The 16,433-nt window shown below is 47.7% G+C and overlaps 1 protein-coding gene across 4 annotated transcripts in view; it reads left to right on the top strand.

Moving 5' to 3' along the window:
• CALB2 (calbindin 2) overlaps positions 1-13,640 on the top strand; it is a 32,942-nt gene extending 19,302 nt beyond the window's left edge. Inside the window, exons 5-11 of one of the 4 annotated variants that reach the window (XM_054454963.2) lie at positions 4,696-4,752; positions 5,354-5,431; positions 5,959-6,014; positions 6,334-6,373; positions 8,196-8,249; positions 8,995-9,066; positions 12,955-13,640. In XM_054454963.2, coding sequence (XP_054310938.1) covers positions 4,696-4,752; positions 5,354-5,431; positions 5,959-6,014; positions 6,334-6,373; positions 8,196-8,249; positions 8,995-9,066; positions 12,955-13,071 — 474 coding nt within the window. In that variant the 3' untranslated portion in view covers positions 13,072-13,640. Of the gene's footprint in view, positions 1-4,695; positions 4,753-5,353; positions 5,432-5,958; positions 6,015-6,333; positions 6,374-8,195; positions 8,250-8,994; positions 9,067-10,641; positions 10,798-12,954 lie in introns of those variants that run through there. The other 3 variants (XM_063653990.1, XM_063653991.1, XM_063653992.1) reach the window with 3 other exon arrangements.
• The last annotated feature ends 2,793 nt before the right edge of the window (positions 13,641-16,433 follow it).

Here is a 16,433-nt window from a genome sequence, read left to right as displayed (position 1 = left end):
CTTTGGGAGGCCAAGGCAGGCGGATCATCTGAGGTCACGGGTTCGAGACCAGCCTGGGCAAAATAGCAAAACCCAATCTCTACCAAAATACAAAAAAGTTAGCCTGGCGTGGTGGCAGGCACCTGTAATCCCAGCTATTCGGGAAGCTGAGGCAGGAGAATCACTTGAACCCGAGAGGCAGAGGCTGCAGTGAACTGAGATAGCACCACTGCACTCTCAGCTTGGGTGACAGAGAGAGACTCCGTCTCAAAAAAAGAAAGAAAGAAAGGGAGAAAGGCCTGTAATCCCTACTCAAGGAGGCTAAGGCGGGAGGATCTTTTGAGACCAGGGTTTCAAGACCAGCCTGGGCAACATAGTGAGACCTTGTCTCTACAAAAATAAAAAGCTACCATAGTGAACAGGAATTTAAAAAAAAAAAAGAAGATAAAAAACTTAGTGGGATATGGTGGTGCACACCTGTAGTCCCAGCTTCTCAGGAAGGCTAAGGCAGGAAGATCAGGAGTTTGAGGCTGAAGATCACACCACTGCCCTCCAGGCTGGGCCACAGAGCAAGATCCTATCTCAAATTAAAAACAAAAACAAAAAAAAGGTAGACAGACTCCCTGATCCAGTGACTCAGAAGCTCCATTTTAACAAGATCCCCAGATGATGCGTATGCACATTAAAATGTAGGGAATAACATGAGAAGTAAGCTTGGGTCGAGTATGCTTGGGAGATACTGTGTACATGCATCTCTCATTTGGGGATTTGTTGTGGTCATTTGCGTATTACAGGCTCTGAGAAATCAAGCAATAAAGAAAACTGTGCCACTCAGTTTGGCTCCAGGATCTCACGCCACTCAATAATAATGTTGTGTCTCTCGAAGTCAGAGTTCCAAGAAGCAGGCTAGAGAAAGATGGACTTATGTACGATTCTATAGCTACAAAAGTCCAGTGAGGATTCCAGTTTTTGGTACCTTCCACATTTCATCTTTGACTATGATAAGGTTTTGGTTTTCCTTTTTAAAATTAGCATTCCCGGCTGGGTACTGTGCCCCACGCCTGTAATCCCAGAACTTTGGGAGGCCAAGGCAGGTGGATCACTTGAGGTCAGGAGTTTGAGGCCAGCCTGGGCAACATGGAAAAACCCCATCTTTACTACAAATGCAAAAATTAGCTGGGCATGGTGGTGCACGCCTGTAATCCCAGCTACTCAGGAGGCTGAGGCAGGAGAATCGTTTGAACCAGGCAGGCAGAGGTTGCAGTGAGCCAAGATCGCACCACTGCACTCCAGCCTGGGAGACAAAGACTCTGTCAAATAAATAAATAAATAAAATTAGCATTCCCCTCTTGGCAATATAATTTCCTTGAGATCTTCATGTAAAATATGATGTTCAAATTCATGTCTCTTGAGTAATATTCATCTGATAAATTGAACCATATGAAATTGCTGATATTTAATGATTTTTTACTTACAAAAAGTGGAAATTCTATGTGGTTCAACCAAATATATTACTAATCCTGATGTCCAGCAAACTACCAATTATTTCTTGCTCTCTTTCTGGGACTCCACACTCTAACCATTCAGCATATGCATCCCTCAGAGTGAAATTCAACCCGTACCCACCTCAAGAACTGCCTGCTCTGGTAAATAATAACTGGCCTACGACGTGACTCTCTTTGCCATTCATTGGGATTAAATCTATTTCCAGCCACCGGTAATTCCCTCTCCGTGATCCACTGCCTGTAACAACTGGAGAGCTGGCCCAGAAGCCTGTGTGGCAGCAAGCTCCCCTCCTGGGCAGTCAGTGAGAAAGAACCAGTTCTCAGGGTGGAAGAGTCATTTTTTAAGTGACAGCTTGCCTGAGCATCAGAGATGGATTTAATTTTGTGGTGCTTTAAAAGATTTTTCCCCAGTTTTTTCAAGATGGCAAGATTCCACAAGCTGATAATTGACATTCTGGCTTCTGTTCTTAGTCCTCTAGCCTGCCTGGGAGAAAAAAAGTTCTGCGTATCCTTATAACTTGTCAGGGTGTTGCTTTTGTATGAAGTTTTCCAACTATAGAAAAGGGAGCATCATGCCTGACTCCTTTCCTGATAGAGAGACAGCCAAAAATTGGCCTCTATTCCACCTCTGGTCTGGAAACAGGGATGGTGGCAGCTTGTAGGGGGGCAGGGATGCTTACAGAGGAGCTAAAAGCATCTCCCCGGACCCTTTTCTCTTTCTCTTTCTCAAAATCATTAGTGGCTTCTCTCTGTGCAGCGGACAGGATTTCTTTCTTTTCTTTCCTTCTTTCTCTTTCTTTCTTTCCTTCCTTCTTTCTTTTTTTTTTTTTTTTTTTGAGACGGAGTTTCGCTCTTGTTGCCCAGGCTGGAGTGCAATGGCACGATCTCAGCTCCCTGCAACCTCTGCCTCCCGGGTTCAAGCGATTCTCCTGCCTCAGCCTCCCGCGGAGCTGGGATTACAGGCATGCACCACCACTTCCGGCGAATTTTGTATTTTTAGTAGAGATGGGGTTTCTCCATGCTGGTCAGGCTGGTCTCAAACTCCCAACCTCAGGTGGTCTGCCCACCTTGGCCTCCCAAAGTGCTGGGATTACAGGCATGAGCCACCATGCCCAGCCTCAGGATTTCATATTCTTACATGTATTTGTCCTTCTAAGTCCCAGCATAACTGCAGAGGAGACATGCCCGCCAAGGTTTCTGGGACCCCACCCTCCCACAGTACTGTCCCACTGTCCCCTCCTGGGGTCTGTTCCATTTGTTCCATTTTTACCAGCCAGAAGCCTGAAATGGTCCCTCAGTAGCCCTGAAAGGCTTGTGCTCTCAGGTAGCTCCCATCCCAGCACTCAGTATAACTTCTAATTTTAGTGATGCCTCGGGATTTCTTTGAGATTTCACAAAGCCCAGGTCTCTTGAACTCTTTTCCTTGAATGAGAAGAGAAAGGATGCACTGATGATGATGAGCACAAGTGCTGGATGGGGAGAGGAGGCACGCGGGGGAGCCCAGAGCTGGCGTCCTGTCGGGGGGCATGGTCGGGAGTGGATCGGCTGGCAAGATGGCTTGGGAAAGCAGGCGCTGGTGCTTTGCTCTGTGCAGGGACTGGGGTTCCTTCAGATTATTGCCCTTTTAGGCAACTTGGAGGGGGTGTCTTCCTCTTCTCAGTAAAGACTCAACTTAGACAAACTAAACTGTAATGCACTAAGTGCCTGCGAGTTGTTGGTGAAGTCATATTTGGAAATCCTCACATATCTTTTAGTGCCTTTTCAAGGGCAGACTTTCTGGCCATGGGAAGGAGTATTTCAGAGTCTAAGGCATTTTTCTGCAGAGAAAAGACACTCTTGTAATCAAATACCATCGACCTGAGTTGCATATAGTACAAATCTACCCTTTTCTTGGGATTTGCTCCTGTCTTGTAACTAAAAAAAAAAAAAAATCAGGACCAAAATTTCTGAGCCCTGTCACCATGAAAATTACATAACCTTGTTTGCTGGTGTTTAAAAAGAGACATTTTCCGTAAAATATAACTAAACTCTAAATGTCCATAAACTCTAACAGTCCTGACAATAAAGGGGCACATGCGGTGGAGAAGTGGGGGAGGCAGGGGATAAGCTATAGGAAAAGGATTAGTGGTTGCTGGCTCTCAGAAAATCAAGTGTTGCTGGTCTTCAGGTGTGCAGTTTGGAGCTGGGGGAGAAGGGAAGAAAAGTCAGGGGAACAAAACTTGAAAAATCTAGGAGCCAGGCATGGTGGCTCATGCCTGTAATCCCAACACTATGGGAGGCTGAGGTAGGAGGATCACTTGAACTCAGGAGTTTGGAGATCAGTCTGGGCAACATAGTGAGACCCCATCTCTACAAAAAAATAAAAAATTAGCTGGGTGTGATGGTGCACACCTGTAGTCCCAGGCACTTGGGAGGTTAAGCTGGGAGGATCACTTGAGCTTGGGAGGGAGAGGCTACAGTAAGCTTTGGACGCCACTGCACCACAGCCTGGGTGACAGAGTGAGACTCTGTCTCAGAAAAGAAGAAAAAGGAGGAGGAGGAGGAGGAGGAGGAGGAGAGGGGAAGGGGGAGGGGGAGGAAGAAAGAAAAAGAGAAAGAAAGAGAGAGAAAGGAAGGAAGGGAAGAAAGAAAGAAAAAGGAAGGAAGGAAGAAAAAGGAAGGAAGGAAGGAAAGAAAGAGAAAAACAAATAAATCTTAGAAACATGTGGCACTAAATAGACCAAAGATATAGTGGAACATGGTTCTCCGGACATCTTTGCCCCAGATATGGGCAGTCCCCTCCCCTGCACCACTGCCGCTCCTGTGGCTTTCCCTCTTCTCCACCGGATGACATGGTAAAAGGCAGGGAAGTCAGAGAGTTGTATACAGGACCATTGAATGAGTTACTTATTGCTGTATAATAAACTGCCCCTAAAACTTAGCAGCCTGAAGCAACAAACATTGATTACATCCCACTTTCTATGGTCAGGAATTTGGAAACAGCTTAGCTGTGGTTCTGGCTCAGGCGCTCATGAGATCACCGTCGAGATACTTCCCCTCATTTCCTTCTCTGTGACCTTGAAGGGTCTGGGCTACATCATCTCCATGTCTCCATCCCATTCTGATATTCTTGAAGATCAAGACCCTGGCTGGCCCATTAAAGGGGAATGGAAGGGAGGCGGGTAGATTTTGATACGTCTTTGCAAAGAGGTTGACATTCCCGTTGTTGCAGGCTTGGCGGAAGTACGACACAGACAGGAGTGGCTACATCGAAGCCAATGAGCTCAAGGTAAGATGGGCCTTGGGGAGGGTGTGAGGCCAGAGTGGCGGTGGGCTTAAGGTGCCTGGGGAGGGAGGAGATGTTGGATGAGGGGCATCCTTAGATGTTGGATTGCGGGCTACTTAGGAATACTCAGACCTGGCACTGAACTGTTGGACTTGTTTAGAGAAGTCAGGGGAAATCAGTAACATAGAGCTGCCAGGCTGTAGATTTCAACCAAACCCAGCTCTTCTGCACCTCCATGCTCGGGACAGGCGTCCTCCAGGCAATTCCAGAAGATTGGCCTCTGGCTCCTAGGTCCACCTCTAAATTCCTCTGGCTATTACCCAGTGATTCCCCAGGCACTGCTTAGCTCCGTATACTGGCCTCCCAGGAGGCAAAGCCAATCTCTAGCGCCTATTCTGTGGGGTGGGGTTGCACCACCAGCTAGTAAAGCCTTTAAAGTCACTCCCCAAGAATTAAGAATTATGAGGGCCCTGAGTCATAGAACTGGTAGACCTGAAAAACACACACACACACATTGAGAGACTGTCTGAATGAGCAAGTAAGGAAATGAATGAGGGACTGAATGCACGAATCAGGAGTACTAAAGAGGCCTTTTGTGTTGCAGGGATTCTTGTCAGACCTGCTGAAGAAAGCGAACCGGCCGTACGATGAGCCCAAGCTCCAGGAATACACCCAAACCATAGTGAGTGGACAGAAGTGTCTCTCTCCCCCAGGGTGCAGGACTTGCGCCCCAAGCCACTGGAGCTCTGGTGTGCAGGGTCTCTTGTTCACTGATTCTTCAGGCCCGGGGGAAGTGATTCACAATGGCAGCTGGCAAAAAGGGATGCTAGTTCGTGGCTTCACACACCCTTTGAGGTCCTGGGTGTGAGCTGACTCATGGGCCAATGTGATTGTCTGTCTCCATGGCAACCTCTGCAGCTCTAGGAGAGGATGGTCTTGGAGAGAGTGGGCCTTTAGTGCCAGCCTGCTGTGCCCCAGCTGCCCCTGTCCCTGAGGAGGGGAGAGATGAGCAGCAAACGAGTCCCTGTGGTCCTCCCAGGGGACCCCCGGGACTGATTTAGGCCATGTTGGTCCTTGGCCCCCACGGACCTCAGAGGAAGCATGAGCACGTGTCACCTCTCCTCCTTCCCGTCCTCTCCCGTAAAAGGGGATGTCAGGTCGGAGAAATTCACAGCAAATAACCCAGGCATCTCTTTCTGTCCCCAACAGCTACGGATGTTTGACTTGAACGGGGATGGTAAATTGGGCCTCTCAGAGATGTCCCGGTAAGCACCTCACCCCCGGGGTCACTGATGCTGACTCCCGCAGGTCATTCCTGTGCTATCATCTGTCTCTGAGATCCATTGGTGGGAAAGTGACAGGTGCGGGTGTCAAGAAGCTCAAGACAAAGGGAGATAGAATTGTGACCGTCAACACCTCACCTTGTCTGTCTCCGTCGTTTTTGAACTTCCCACTGATTCCTTATTATGTGTGAAGTGCTCAGAAATCATTTCTGTAACTGCAGGCGCCGCCTCTCCCTTCCCCTCACCCGCTTGCCCTTGCCTGTGCAGTCTCTTCATCTCTGCTCTAACATTTTCTCCCCAGACTCTTGCCTGTCCAGGAAAACTTCCTGCTTAAATTTCAGGTAAAACTTTGCTTTCCTTCCTTCCCCCTTCCCTCATCCCTCTGAGCCTGGCCCTGCACCCTCCTTCCCCCAACGCACCACATACTACACATTACACACACCCACACACACCACACACACAACACACACATATCACACACATAAAACACACACAGACCACACACAACACACACAGACCACACACACAACATACACATCACACACACACCCCCCACACACATACACAGAGACATCACACATACACCACACAGAGACCACACACCACACACACACCACACACACAGACCATATACCACACACAAACACACAGACAACACACCACACAGACAACACACCACACACATATACAGACACCTCATGCACACACCAGATAGAGACCACACACCACACACACTACACACCACACACACAACACACACAGACCACACACCACACACACCACACACACAACACAGACCACACATCACACACACAACACACACAACACACACAGACCACACACACACCACATACACAGACCGTGTACCACACATACACAACACACAGACCACACACCACACACACACACACACACACCACACACATACACAAACACCTCATGCACACACCACACAGAGACCACACACCACATACACACCACACACATTACAAACACACGCACCACACAACACACACAAACACCCTACACACAACACACACACAAGGCACACCACATACACACATCACATACAGCACACACACACCACACCACACACCCCACACCCACACACCACACATACACACAGACCAAACACCACACAGACCACACACCACACACACAACACACACAACACACAAACACCACACACCACACACACAACACACAAATACTACACACAGACCACACCACACACACATCATACACACATCATACACAACCCACACACACCACACATCATACATACCACCCACCACATACCACACACACAACACACAACACACACAACACACCACACACATACCACACCACACATATGCACACCACACACCACACATCACACATACCACATACCACACACATGACACACACAACATACATACCACAAACACACACCACACCACATGCCCACACACCACACAACACACACACACCACACACACCGCACACACACCACACCACACATATGCACACCACACACCACACATCACACATACCACATACCACACACATATGACACACACAATGCACATACCACAAACACACCACATGCCCACACACCACACAAACACCACACACAGACCACACCACACACATCACACACACACAACACACATCACACATATCACACACACACCACACCACACATACACACAACGCATAACCACACACACACTACACACACATCACACCACACCAAACACATGCCACCCACACACACCATACCACACACACCACATATATACACAACACACAACACATATAACCCTACACACCACACCATACACACCACACACACACAACACAAACACCACACACCACACATACCACACACCACACACACACACCAGCACACATACAGACCACACATACACCATACACACACACCATACACCATACACACACCACACCCCACACAACCTCACACACACATCACACACACCACACACCACAGACACACACCAATCATAGACACCACACACACCACACATCACATGTATACACATACCACACACACACCACAAACACCACACACACACACCACACACGACACACACACCAACGCACACCCACACACACACCACTGCGCTTCTGCTTCCGTCTTTAATACCCTGATTCTTGCAGGGCATGAAGCTGACCTCAGAGGAGTTTAACGCGATCTTCACATTTTACGACAAGGTAAGAGGGGGAGTCGGCATGGCAGGGAAAATCAGAAGCCCATCAGCCCGGCCAGAAGGGCTCAGCTTCATCCCTGGGAAGAGACAGCTTTCCAGGGGCGGCCTGGGCCGTGTGGTTTCTTCCTGCCGCATCTTCTGCTGTATGAGAAGGCAAATGTCATTCTCCACCGGTGGCCTATGGAGCCCGAGGGGTTGGTTTCTGCAGAGTGCAGCCGAGAATCATTGGGGGAAGAGGACTATGCTTAGAACTAGGGTGTGACCACACTGTCGGGAGCCAAAGGGAAGAGACACTCAGAACTGCCCTGGTGCCAGATCACAATTCTGCCCAGGGCCAGGTCTTTCTCCAGAAAGTTGGAAGTTAGATGACCTCCATACCCACCCTTCCCTTGGCTGTCCCCTGCCCACATGAGTCCAGTGGTCTTCTTCATAACCAAGGTGTTGGAGGTAAACTTTAAATAGCCCCTGGACTCAGAGAGTTAACCAAATGCTTCTTGAACCTCACTTATATTTTCAATGCAGATGAAAAGCACCACAATGAAAGGCTACCCAAAGCTTGCACCCACTGCCACCTTCCTGCCATGACTGGTCAAGGCAGAAGGGACGCATTATTTTGTCATTACACGATCTGAACACCCCCTTTTGCGCAGAGTAATGGAGAGGCTAGACTCTTAGACATCCCTGGAATGAGTCGGGACAGTGGGGGCCCATGCTTTAGAGCTCTCGGTTGACTCTGCTCTCATCCCCAGGACGGAAGCGGCTACATTGACGAGCATGAGCTGGATGCCCTTTTGAAGGATCTGTACGAGAAAAACAAAAAGGTGAGCAGCCGAGCCTGAGGCCCGGCCACCGTCCCCAGGGCATGGGAGAGGCTTCTGCGGGAGAGGAGGGGAGAGGTGCCTGGTCCTGCTCTCTACTCCCCTCTGATCTGCCACAGCAAGGCAATAGCCATTTTGTGGGTTTGCTTTTGGTTTTTTAATTTCTGGTTGATTGGTTAATTGATGTTTCTTTTTAAAATTTATTTGTGGCAAAAAACACAGGACAGAAAGCTCACCATCTTCACATTTTTAGCGTACAGTCCAGTGGCACTGAACACATTCATAATATTGCACATGCATGGCCACCTTCTCATCCTGCAATGCCAAAACCTGTACCCATTAAAAAATAACTCTCCATTCCCCTGTCCCCCATCTCCTGCCAACCACTCTACTTTCTGCCTCTGTAAATTTGACTGCTCTAGGTACCTCATGTAAAGAAAATCGTATAATCTTTCTGTGCCTGGCTTATTTCACTTTGCATAATGTCCTTGCAAGCTTATCCATGTTGTGGCATGTGTCAGAATTCCCTTCCTTTTTAAAGCTAAATAATGCTGCATCATATAAATATACCACATTTTGTGTACCCATTCTCTTCTGTGGACGCTTGGGTTGCACCCATCTGCTGGCTGTTGTGGGGGATGCTGCTGTGAGGCCATGACAGTGTTGATGTGTGAAAGTGTTAGCCAAATTGCCAACCAAAAAAACACTTTCCACACAAAGAGAGATTTTGGAGGACAGAGGCCAGTGAGAGGTAAAGGGCTATTCTGGATTGATGAACTGCAGAATCGGGAGCTGAGGAAGGGGTTAAAAGGAGCCACTGAAGAGTTTTTTCCTCTCAAAGAAAAGGCAAAGAAGTGAACTCCACTATTTTGCCTGATGTTGCCTGCTGGGAATACCCCGGGAGACCCTCCCACGGGCTCAGTTTGGTGCACTGGGTGGAGGAGTCAGGTGGAATGGCAGCCAGGAGCCAAAACTTTGCAGCTGTCTTCCTTCACCACCTGGAAAATGTCTTTCTCTGAGCAACTGGTTTTGCTGCTTTCTTTAATTAGACAATGAAAGCTCTACAATTCCTTGAGTTGTCTCACTGCCTTGGCTGACAAGCAACAGCTAAATTTAATGCTCAATTTCAGGAAAAAATTATCTGCAGCCTCTATTCATCTCCCTTTCCAAGTGCTTTCTGATCTCTCTATCTTAAATATCATCCTTCATTTATTTCATCTTTTTTATTTAAATGTTACCTACAACTACTCTTGAAAGAGGCAGAAAATAAATGATAAGGAAGCAAATACTTCCTGGGAAGAAGGAGGTACTCACCAGGTGTTTGAACTCGGCAAACTTTTTTCTTGGCACTAAATTCTAGGAGAAAATTATGTATGTGCCCTTATGTATCCAAGGAATGTTGGGCACCGTAGTGGAAAATATCTTTATGTGTAATTGTATGAATGAGGCATAGTTTGTCTTCGTGAGACTCTGCCTTATACCTGAGGTGGATAAACCCGGAAGACATGCATTAAATCTCAGAGTGACCTGAATTTCCTGGTCGTCAACTCACTAAGCTCTTCCTTGGTTCACACAAAGGACAGCTTGTGGTGCTGCACAGCTTGACTCCAAGTATGGAAACAAAAGTAAAGATTCTGCTATTGGGATTCAGAAGCCACTCTGAAGGTCAGAGAGCAAGAATATTAACAAACCTGTTTACCTGAGAGCCTTCCACCTGTATCAAGTTTCAGATTTGGCACCTGAGGATTGAGAGAGTGAATGAGTAGAAAGAGAGAGCTGCATGACTAAGTCACAGCACCTGTGCTGGAAGGGAAGGGCCATTTTTTTGTAAACCCACATACATGCACGCATTCCATTTGGATGGTGCCTGCATGGAGTGTGATAAGGTTTCTGAGCAGATTAATGTTTGAGGCTCCTCGAGGGGACAGGCTGATGGGATTGAACTTCAGTATTTCTTAGCACTCCTGAGGCCATGGCAACTCACTAGAGCCTTCCCCAGTTTTAAGTGAAACTTATAGGAAGTAAGCAGCCCCTCCCCCATGCTGCTAAGTCTCTCGCTGCCACAATCCACTGCAGAAGTTGTCTCAAGCTTGGGGTTGATAGATGAGGTCCCTTCCTTGGCTTCTGATTGAGTGGCAGATATCTCAGGTGCACACCAGTGTTATGTGACATTTCCAAGAACATCACAACTTAGGGAAGGTGCCTCTCAAAGCTAGACATGCTTGCAAAGTGCCCTTGGGTTTTCATGGCACCAAACCAGAAATTAATAACATAAAAAGAGAAGTCCTGGCACAAAGGGAAAAAAAGACTGGCCTTCGAGCCCTGAGAAAGAGGTGACAGAATAGTGCACCAGTGAAATCATTAGACTTCAGGGCTCATGCTTGGATTACAGATATTCATGATTAGATTACAGATATTCATGAGCATGACTGCACCTCAGTTTTCTTATTAGCAGAATGGAGATAATGACCCATCAGCCTAGAAGGGAAAAAAATTGTAAGTATCTGCTAACATTTTCAATACAAAAGAATAAAAGTAAGAAGAACTGGATGTAGTGGCGCCCACCTATAGTCCTAGCTACTTGGGGGGCTGAGGCAAAAGGATCACTTGAGCCCAGGAGGTCAAGGGTGCAGTGAGCTGTGATCACGCCATTGCATTCCAGCCTGGGCTACAAGAGCAAGACCTTGTCTAAAAAAAAAAAAAAAAAAAAAAAAAAGGATGGAGTGTGGGAGAAGGAAAGAAAGAAAAGGTTGTTTAAGTGATTTTCCAGTGTTGATGATGACCTTGCTATATTCCAGACCCATTGGTTATTTGTATCCAAAGCAATCATTGTAAAGCATGTATTTAACATCAGGCATATCAGGTGTTGGTATTTAATATGGGTCTCCATTTATATGAGACAATGGGCATATGTTCATGGCTCACCTGTCTCAGTGGCCCCTGAACACAAGAAGCCAGTGAACAAGAAGTAGGCTGGCGAGCTTTATTGCTGGAGAAGCTGGGATTTAGAATTCCTTGCTTAAATAGGGGCCAGGCGTGGTGGTTCACACCTATAATCACAGCACTTTGGGAGGTGGAGGCGGGCAGATCACCTGAGGTCAGGAGTTCGAAACCAGCCTGGTCAACATGGTGAAACCCCATCTCTACTAAAAAAAAAAAAAAAAAAACCTGTAAACATTAGCTGGGCATAGTGGCAGGTGCCTGTAATCTCAGCTATTCAGGAGGCTGAGACATGAGAATAGCTTGAACCCAAGAGGCAGAGGTTGCAGTGAGCCGAGATCACATCACTTCAGTCCAGCCCGGGCCACAGAGCAAGACTCTGTCTCAAAAAAAAAAAAAAAAAAAAAATTGAATTCCTTGCTTAAATAGATGAGACTTAGGAAAGAGTGGTCCAGGAGGCTGGAAGGCAAGACCAGAGAGCTTTCCTGGCATTCTCTTCATCACCTGCAGGGAGCCAGATTGGCCTTGAGTTAATGGAGGCCCAATGAGGTCGAGGAATATATACAAGTTATACATAGATCATGACTGTCACAACAGCTACCTTTTATTTTTCAAGTGCTTGCTGATGTGGCTTATATTCATTCCCTCACGTAATCATCGCAACACCTCCATGAGGCATGAACTTTTAGTGTACCCATTTTACAGGTGAGGCAGCTGAGTCTCAGGAAGGTTGACTACCTTCCCCAAAGCAATGCAGCCAGTAAGTGAAAGAGAGGCTTTAACCTCCATCTGTCTGACTCCAAAATCCATGCTTTGCATTCATCTAAGCCACTTATCCTGGGATGAGATGAGAGAAAGGTGCGGGTGTTTGTGTTTGTGAATGTGGACGTGGGCTCCTTGCGTCGGGACCATCCCCTGAACCTGCTCTTACCCTCTCCCTGTATCTCCTAGGAAATGAATATTCAACAGCTCACCAACTACAGAAAGAGCGTCATGTCCTTGGCGGAGGCAGGGAAGCTCTACCGCAAGGACCTGGAGATTGTGCTCTGCAGTGAGCCCCCCATGTAAAGTGGGGATGGGGGCTACTTCTCCACCTCCCCCAAACCCTGCTCCTGCTGCCCTGATGCGTCTACCCAGACCCAGAGACCGTGAGCGCCCCGCCCCCACCCCTGCAGCCTGCACACACCTGCCTGCAGAGCAAGAAATGAGAGATGGAGGATGGGCCGCTGGGGGGCTGTCCTGAGCCCCCTGCACCCACCCTTGCCCAGGCAGACTATGCCTCAGTGGATCACACACATGGAAGGTGATGGGGGCATGGGTGGAGGGTCCCTAATTCTCTTTGCTGTGATGCATGAGCTCCCTCGCTGTATGATTTAGGCTTGTATGTCCAACAGAGTGGACTCTTCCCTCTCGCTCCCCTCTGCCGGTCCCCCATGCCACCACCCACCCCAAACTTCCAGGTTCCAGCCGCCACCTTGCTAATGGTGTAGCTGTCCTCTCAGAACTCCTGTGTGTGGAGGGCACCCGCCCTTTCCTTGCCTTCTTTACTCGGCGTGCTCCTTTTCTCTTTGGGTTTCTTGTTTACCAAAGAAGAGTTTACAGACAATAAAATGGAAAGGTTCTGCTGTGGAAGCTAACCCAGTCTTGTCTAGTGGTCAACTTCTCTCTGCAGCTAGCAGCTCTGCTTGACAAAGGGAGGGCCTATTCTCACATGGGTGAGGGAGGGTAATGGAACCCACCTAAGTGGGGCATAGGACCCCCAAGACTCTATGGCTTTCACTCACCATTCATTGCCTGTCTCTTCACCAACCTGAGTTGCTTCTTTGTTTCATGTTTGTTTCTGTATCTCTGAGATTATAACATAGCTGACAAGTTCATTTAAGTCTTACTAAGGGTAGTATTAGTATTGTGCTCAACAGTTGACCTGGAGTATCTTTCCTAATCCTTTGAGAGAGGTGCTGTGATTGTCTCCACTGTCCAGGCAAGAAAACTGAAGATTAAAAAGGTTTGGGGCCTGGTGCGGTGATTCATGCCCATAATTCCAACACTTTGGGGGGCCAAGGTGGGAGGATCACCTGAGGTCAAGAATTCAAGACCAATTTGGCCAATATGGTGAATTGCCGTCTCTATTAAAAATACAAAAATTAGGCCGGGTGCAGTGGCTCACGCCTGTAATCCCAGCACTTTGGGAGGCAGAGGCGGGCAGATCACAAGGTCAGGAGATGGAGACCATCCTGGCTAACACAGTGAAACCCTGTCTCTACTAAAAATACAAAAAGTTAGCTGGGCGTGGTGGCAGGCGCCTATAGTCCCAGCTACTCGGGAGGCTGAGGCAGGAGAATGGCGTAAACCCGGGAGGCAGAGCTTGCAGTGAGCCGAGATCGTGCCACTGCACTCCAGCCTGGGCCACAGAGCGAGACTCCATCTCAAAAAAAAAAAAAAAAAAAAAATGCAAAAATTAGCCAGGTGTGGTGGCACACACCTGTAATCCCAGCTACTTGGGAGGCTGAGGCCTGAGAATCACTTGAACCCGGGAGGCAGAGGTTGCAGTGAGCCAAGATTGCACCACTGCACTCCAGCCTGGGCAACAGACTGAGACTCTGTCTCAAAAAGTAATATAAACAAAATAGATAAGTAAATAAATACATAAATAAAAAGGTTTAGTAATGAGCCCTGGCCAGTTGGGGCAGAGCCAGGGTATGAATCCAGCAGATTGGATCCACTTTATACCAGTGGGGTCCCTACCACTGGGACTAGGTGATCTCCACCAAGCAGGAAGGACCTCCAGCCAGAAGCTCTAGACCACCAGAACTTAGCTTCTCCTCCTCAAAGTGCAAGTTACCCAACACCCGATCACATGCCTCTTGGTGTAGGGCCAGCTTGGCCTTTGGGTCCACAGAGCTCTTAGATCCTAGAATAGAGAGATGACTGATTTTTTTTCATGCTGTCACATATTGATTGTCTACAAGACGTATTTTAACAACACTACCTCATTTAATCCCACAACAATCCTACAAGATGGATACTATTTTCAGATAAAGAAACTAAGGCTCAAAGACATTAGGGGATGGGGTCGGGGCAATTAGGGACTCAAATTTACTTGCCTCCCTCATGTCTCAGGGCCCTACGCTTTCCCCCACTGGCACCCTTACCTTGGGGTAGGAGCTTTGCCTCTGCAAACTTGCAGCCCCTATCAGTTCAGCCATATCTGCCCTTGGACCACAGGAGACAAGGAACTCCTTCCAGGCCATCCTAGAGGTCTTCTTAATCTTCATGTATGCTCTTACTTGTATATTTGTAGTTTTAAAAATTCTCAGTTGGTCAAGGTGGTTCACATCTGTAATCCCAGCACTTTGGGAGGCTGAGGTAGGTAGATGGCTTGAGCTCAGGAGTTCGAGACCAGCCTGGGAAACATAGTGAAACCCCATCTCTACAAAATATACAACAAATTAGCTGGGTATGATGGCATGCGCATGTGCTCCCAGCTACTCGGGAGGTTGAGGGTGGGAGGATTGCTTGACCTGGGAGGTCGAGGCGCTGCAGTGAGCCAAGATCACGCCATTGCACTCAGCCTGGGTGACAGAGTGAGACCCTATTTCAAAAAAGAATATTTTTCCTTATGTGTACTCTCTAGAGCCACAAGAATGATCCAGATGACCCCAAAATCTTTAAATTCCTTTTGGTTGCCATAGGAACTAAGTACCACAACCATTTGAAGCACCATTTGAAACCTCAGTGCTTTATCCTCTACCCACCTATTGTCCCTGTCACTACCAGTGATCATTTGACAATTTGTGATGCCACCACCTGTGATGAAGAATCCATGTTCTGTTTCCCTCTGACAAAGAGGCCATCCCTGTCTTTCTTGAATAATTTATCAATCCAACCCCAGAATATCCAGATCTTGTTTCCTAGGGCCATCTCCAGTACCAGTTACTAATTCAGTGTAGATTCCAATAGAAAACACAGCACCTTCCATTCATATCATTCAAGGAGGATTTGTTCACAAACATCTTTTATACACATGTGAGTGAAATACAAGGGACTCATAAGGGATAGTGGTGAACCAGGGACTAGTGACAGGGAAGTTGCTGTTACCACACTTAGGCCCAAAGTAATGAGAGGAACCCAGAAAGGAAGAGTTGTGCAGGGAATGTCACATGTTCTGTTCAAGCACATGGCCAAGCCCAGGTTAGCTCTTATGGAGTAAACACATGCCCTCTCCTCCCTGCTTCCTTCCCATCTCCTTCTAGGGTTCCACATTGCCTGAAGTCAGAGGGCTAGGAGCCTACTCATGGAGTCCACACAGGCCAACCTCAAGGACACAAAACAAGCGGGGAAGGGTGGGGAGTGATGAAGAGGGACAGTGAGGACACACCCAACACACTCAGAAACTAGAGACACCAGTAGGCACTGAATATGTGAACCTG

This window comes from Pongo pygmaeus, chromosome 18 (assembly GCF_028885625.2).
Source record: "Pongo pygmaeus isolate AG05252 chromosome 18, NHGRI_mPonPyg2-v2.0_pri, whole genome shotgun sequence".
NCBI classification, from domain to species: domain Eukaryota; kingdom Metazoa; phylum Chordata; class Mammalia; order Primates; family Hominidae; genus Pongo; species Pongo pygmaeus.
This window is presented reverse-complemented; position numbering and strand designations above follow the sequence as displayed.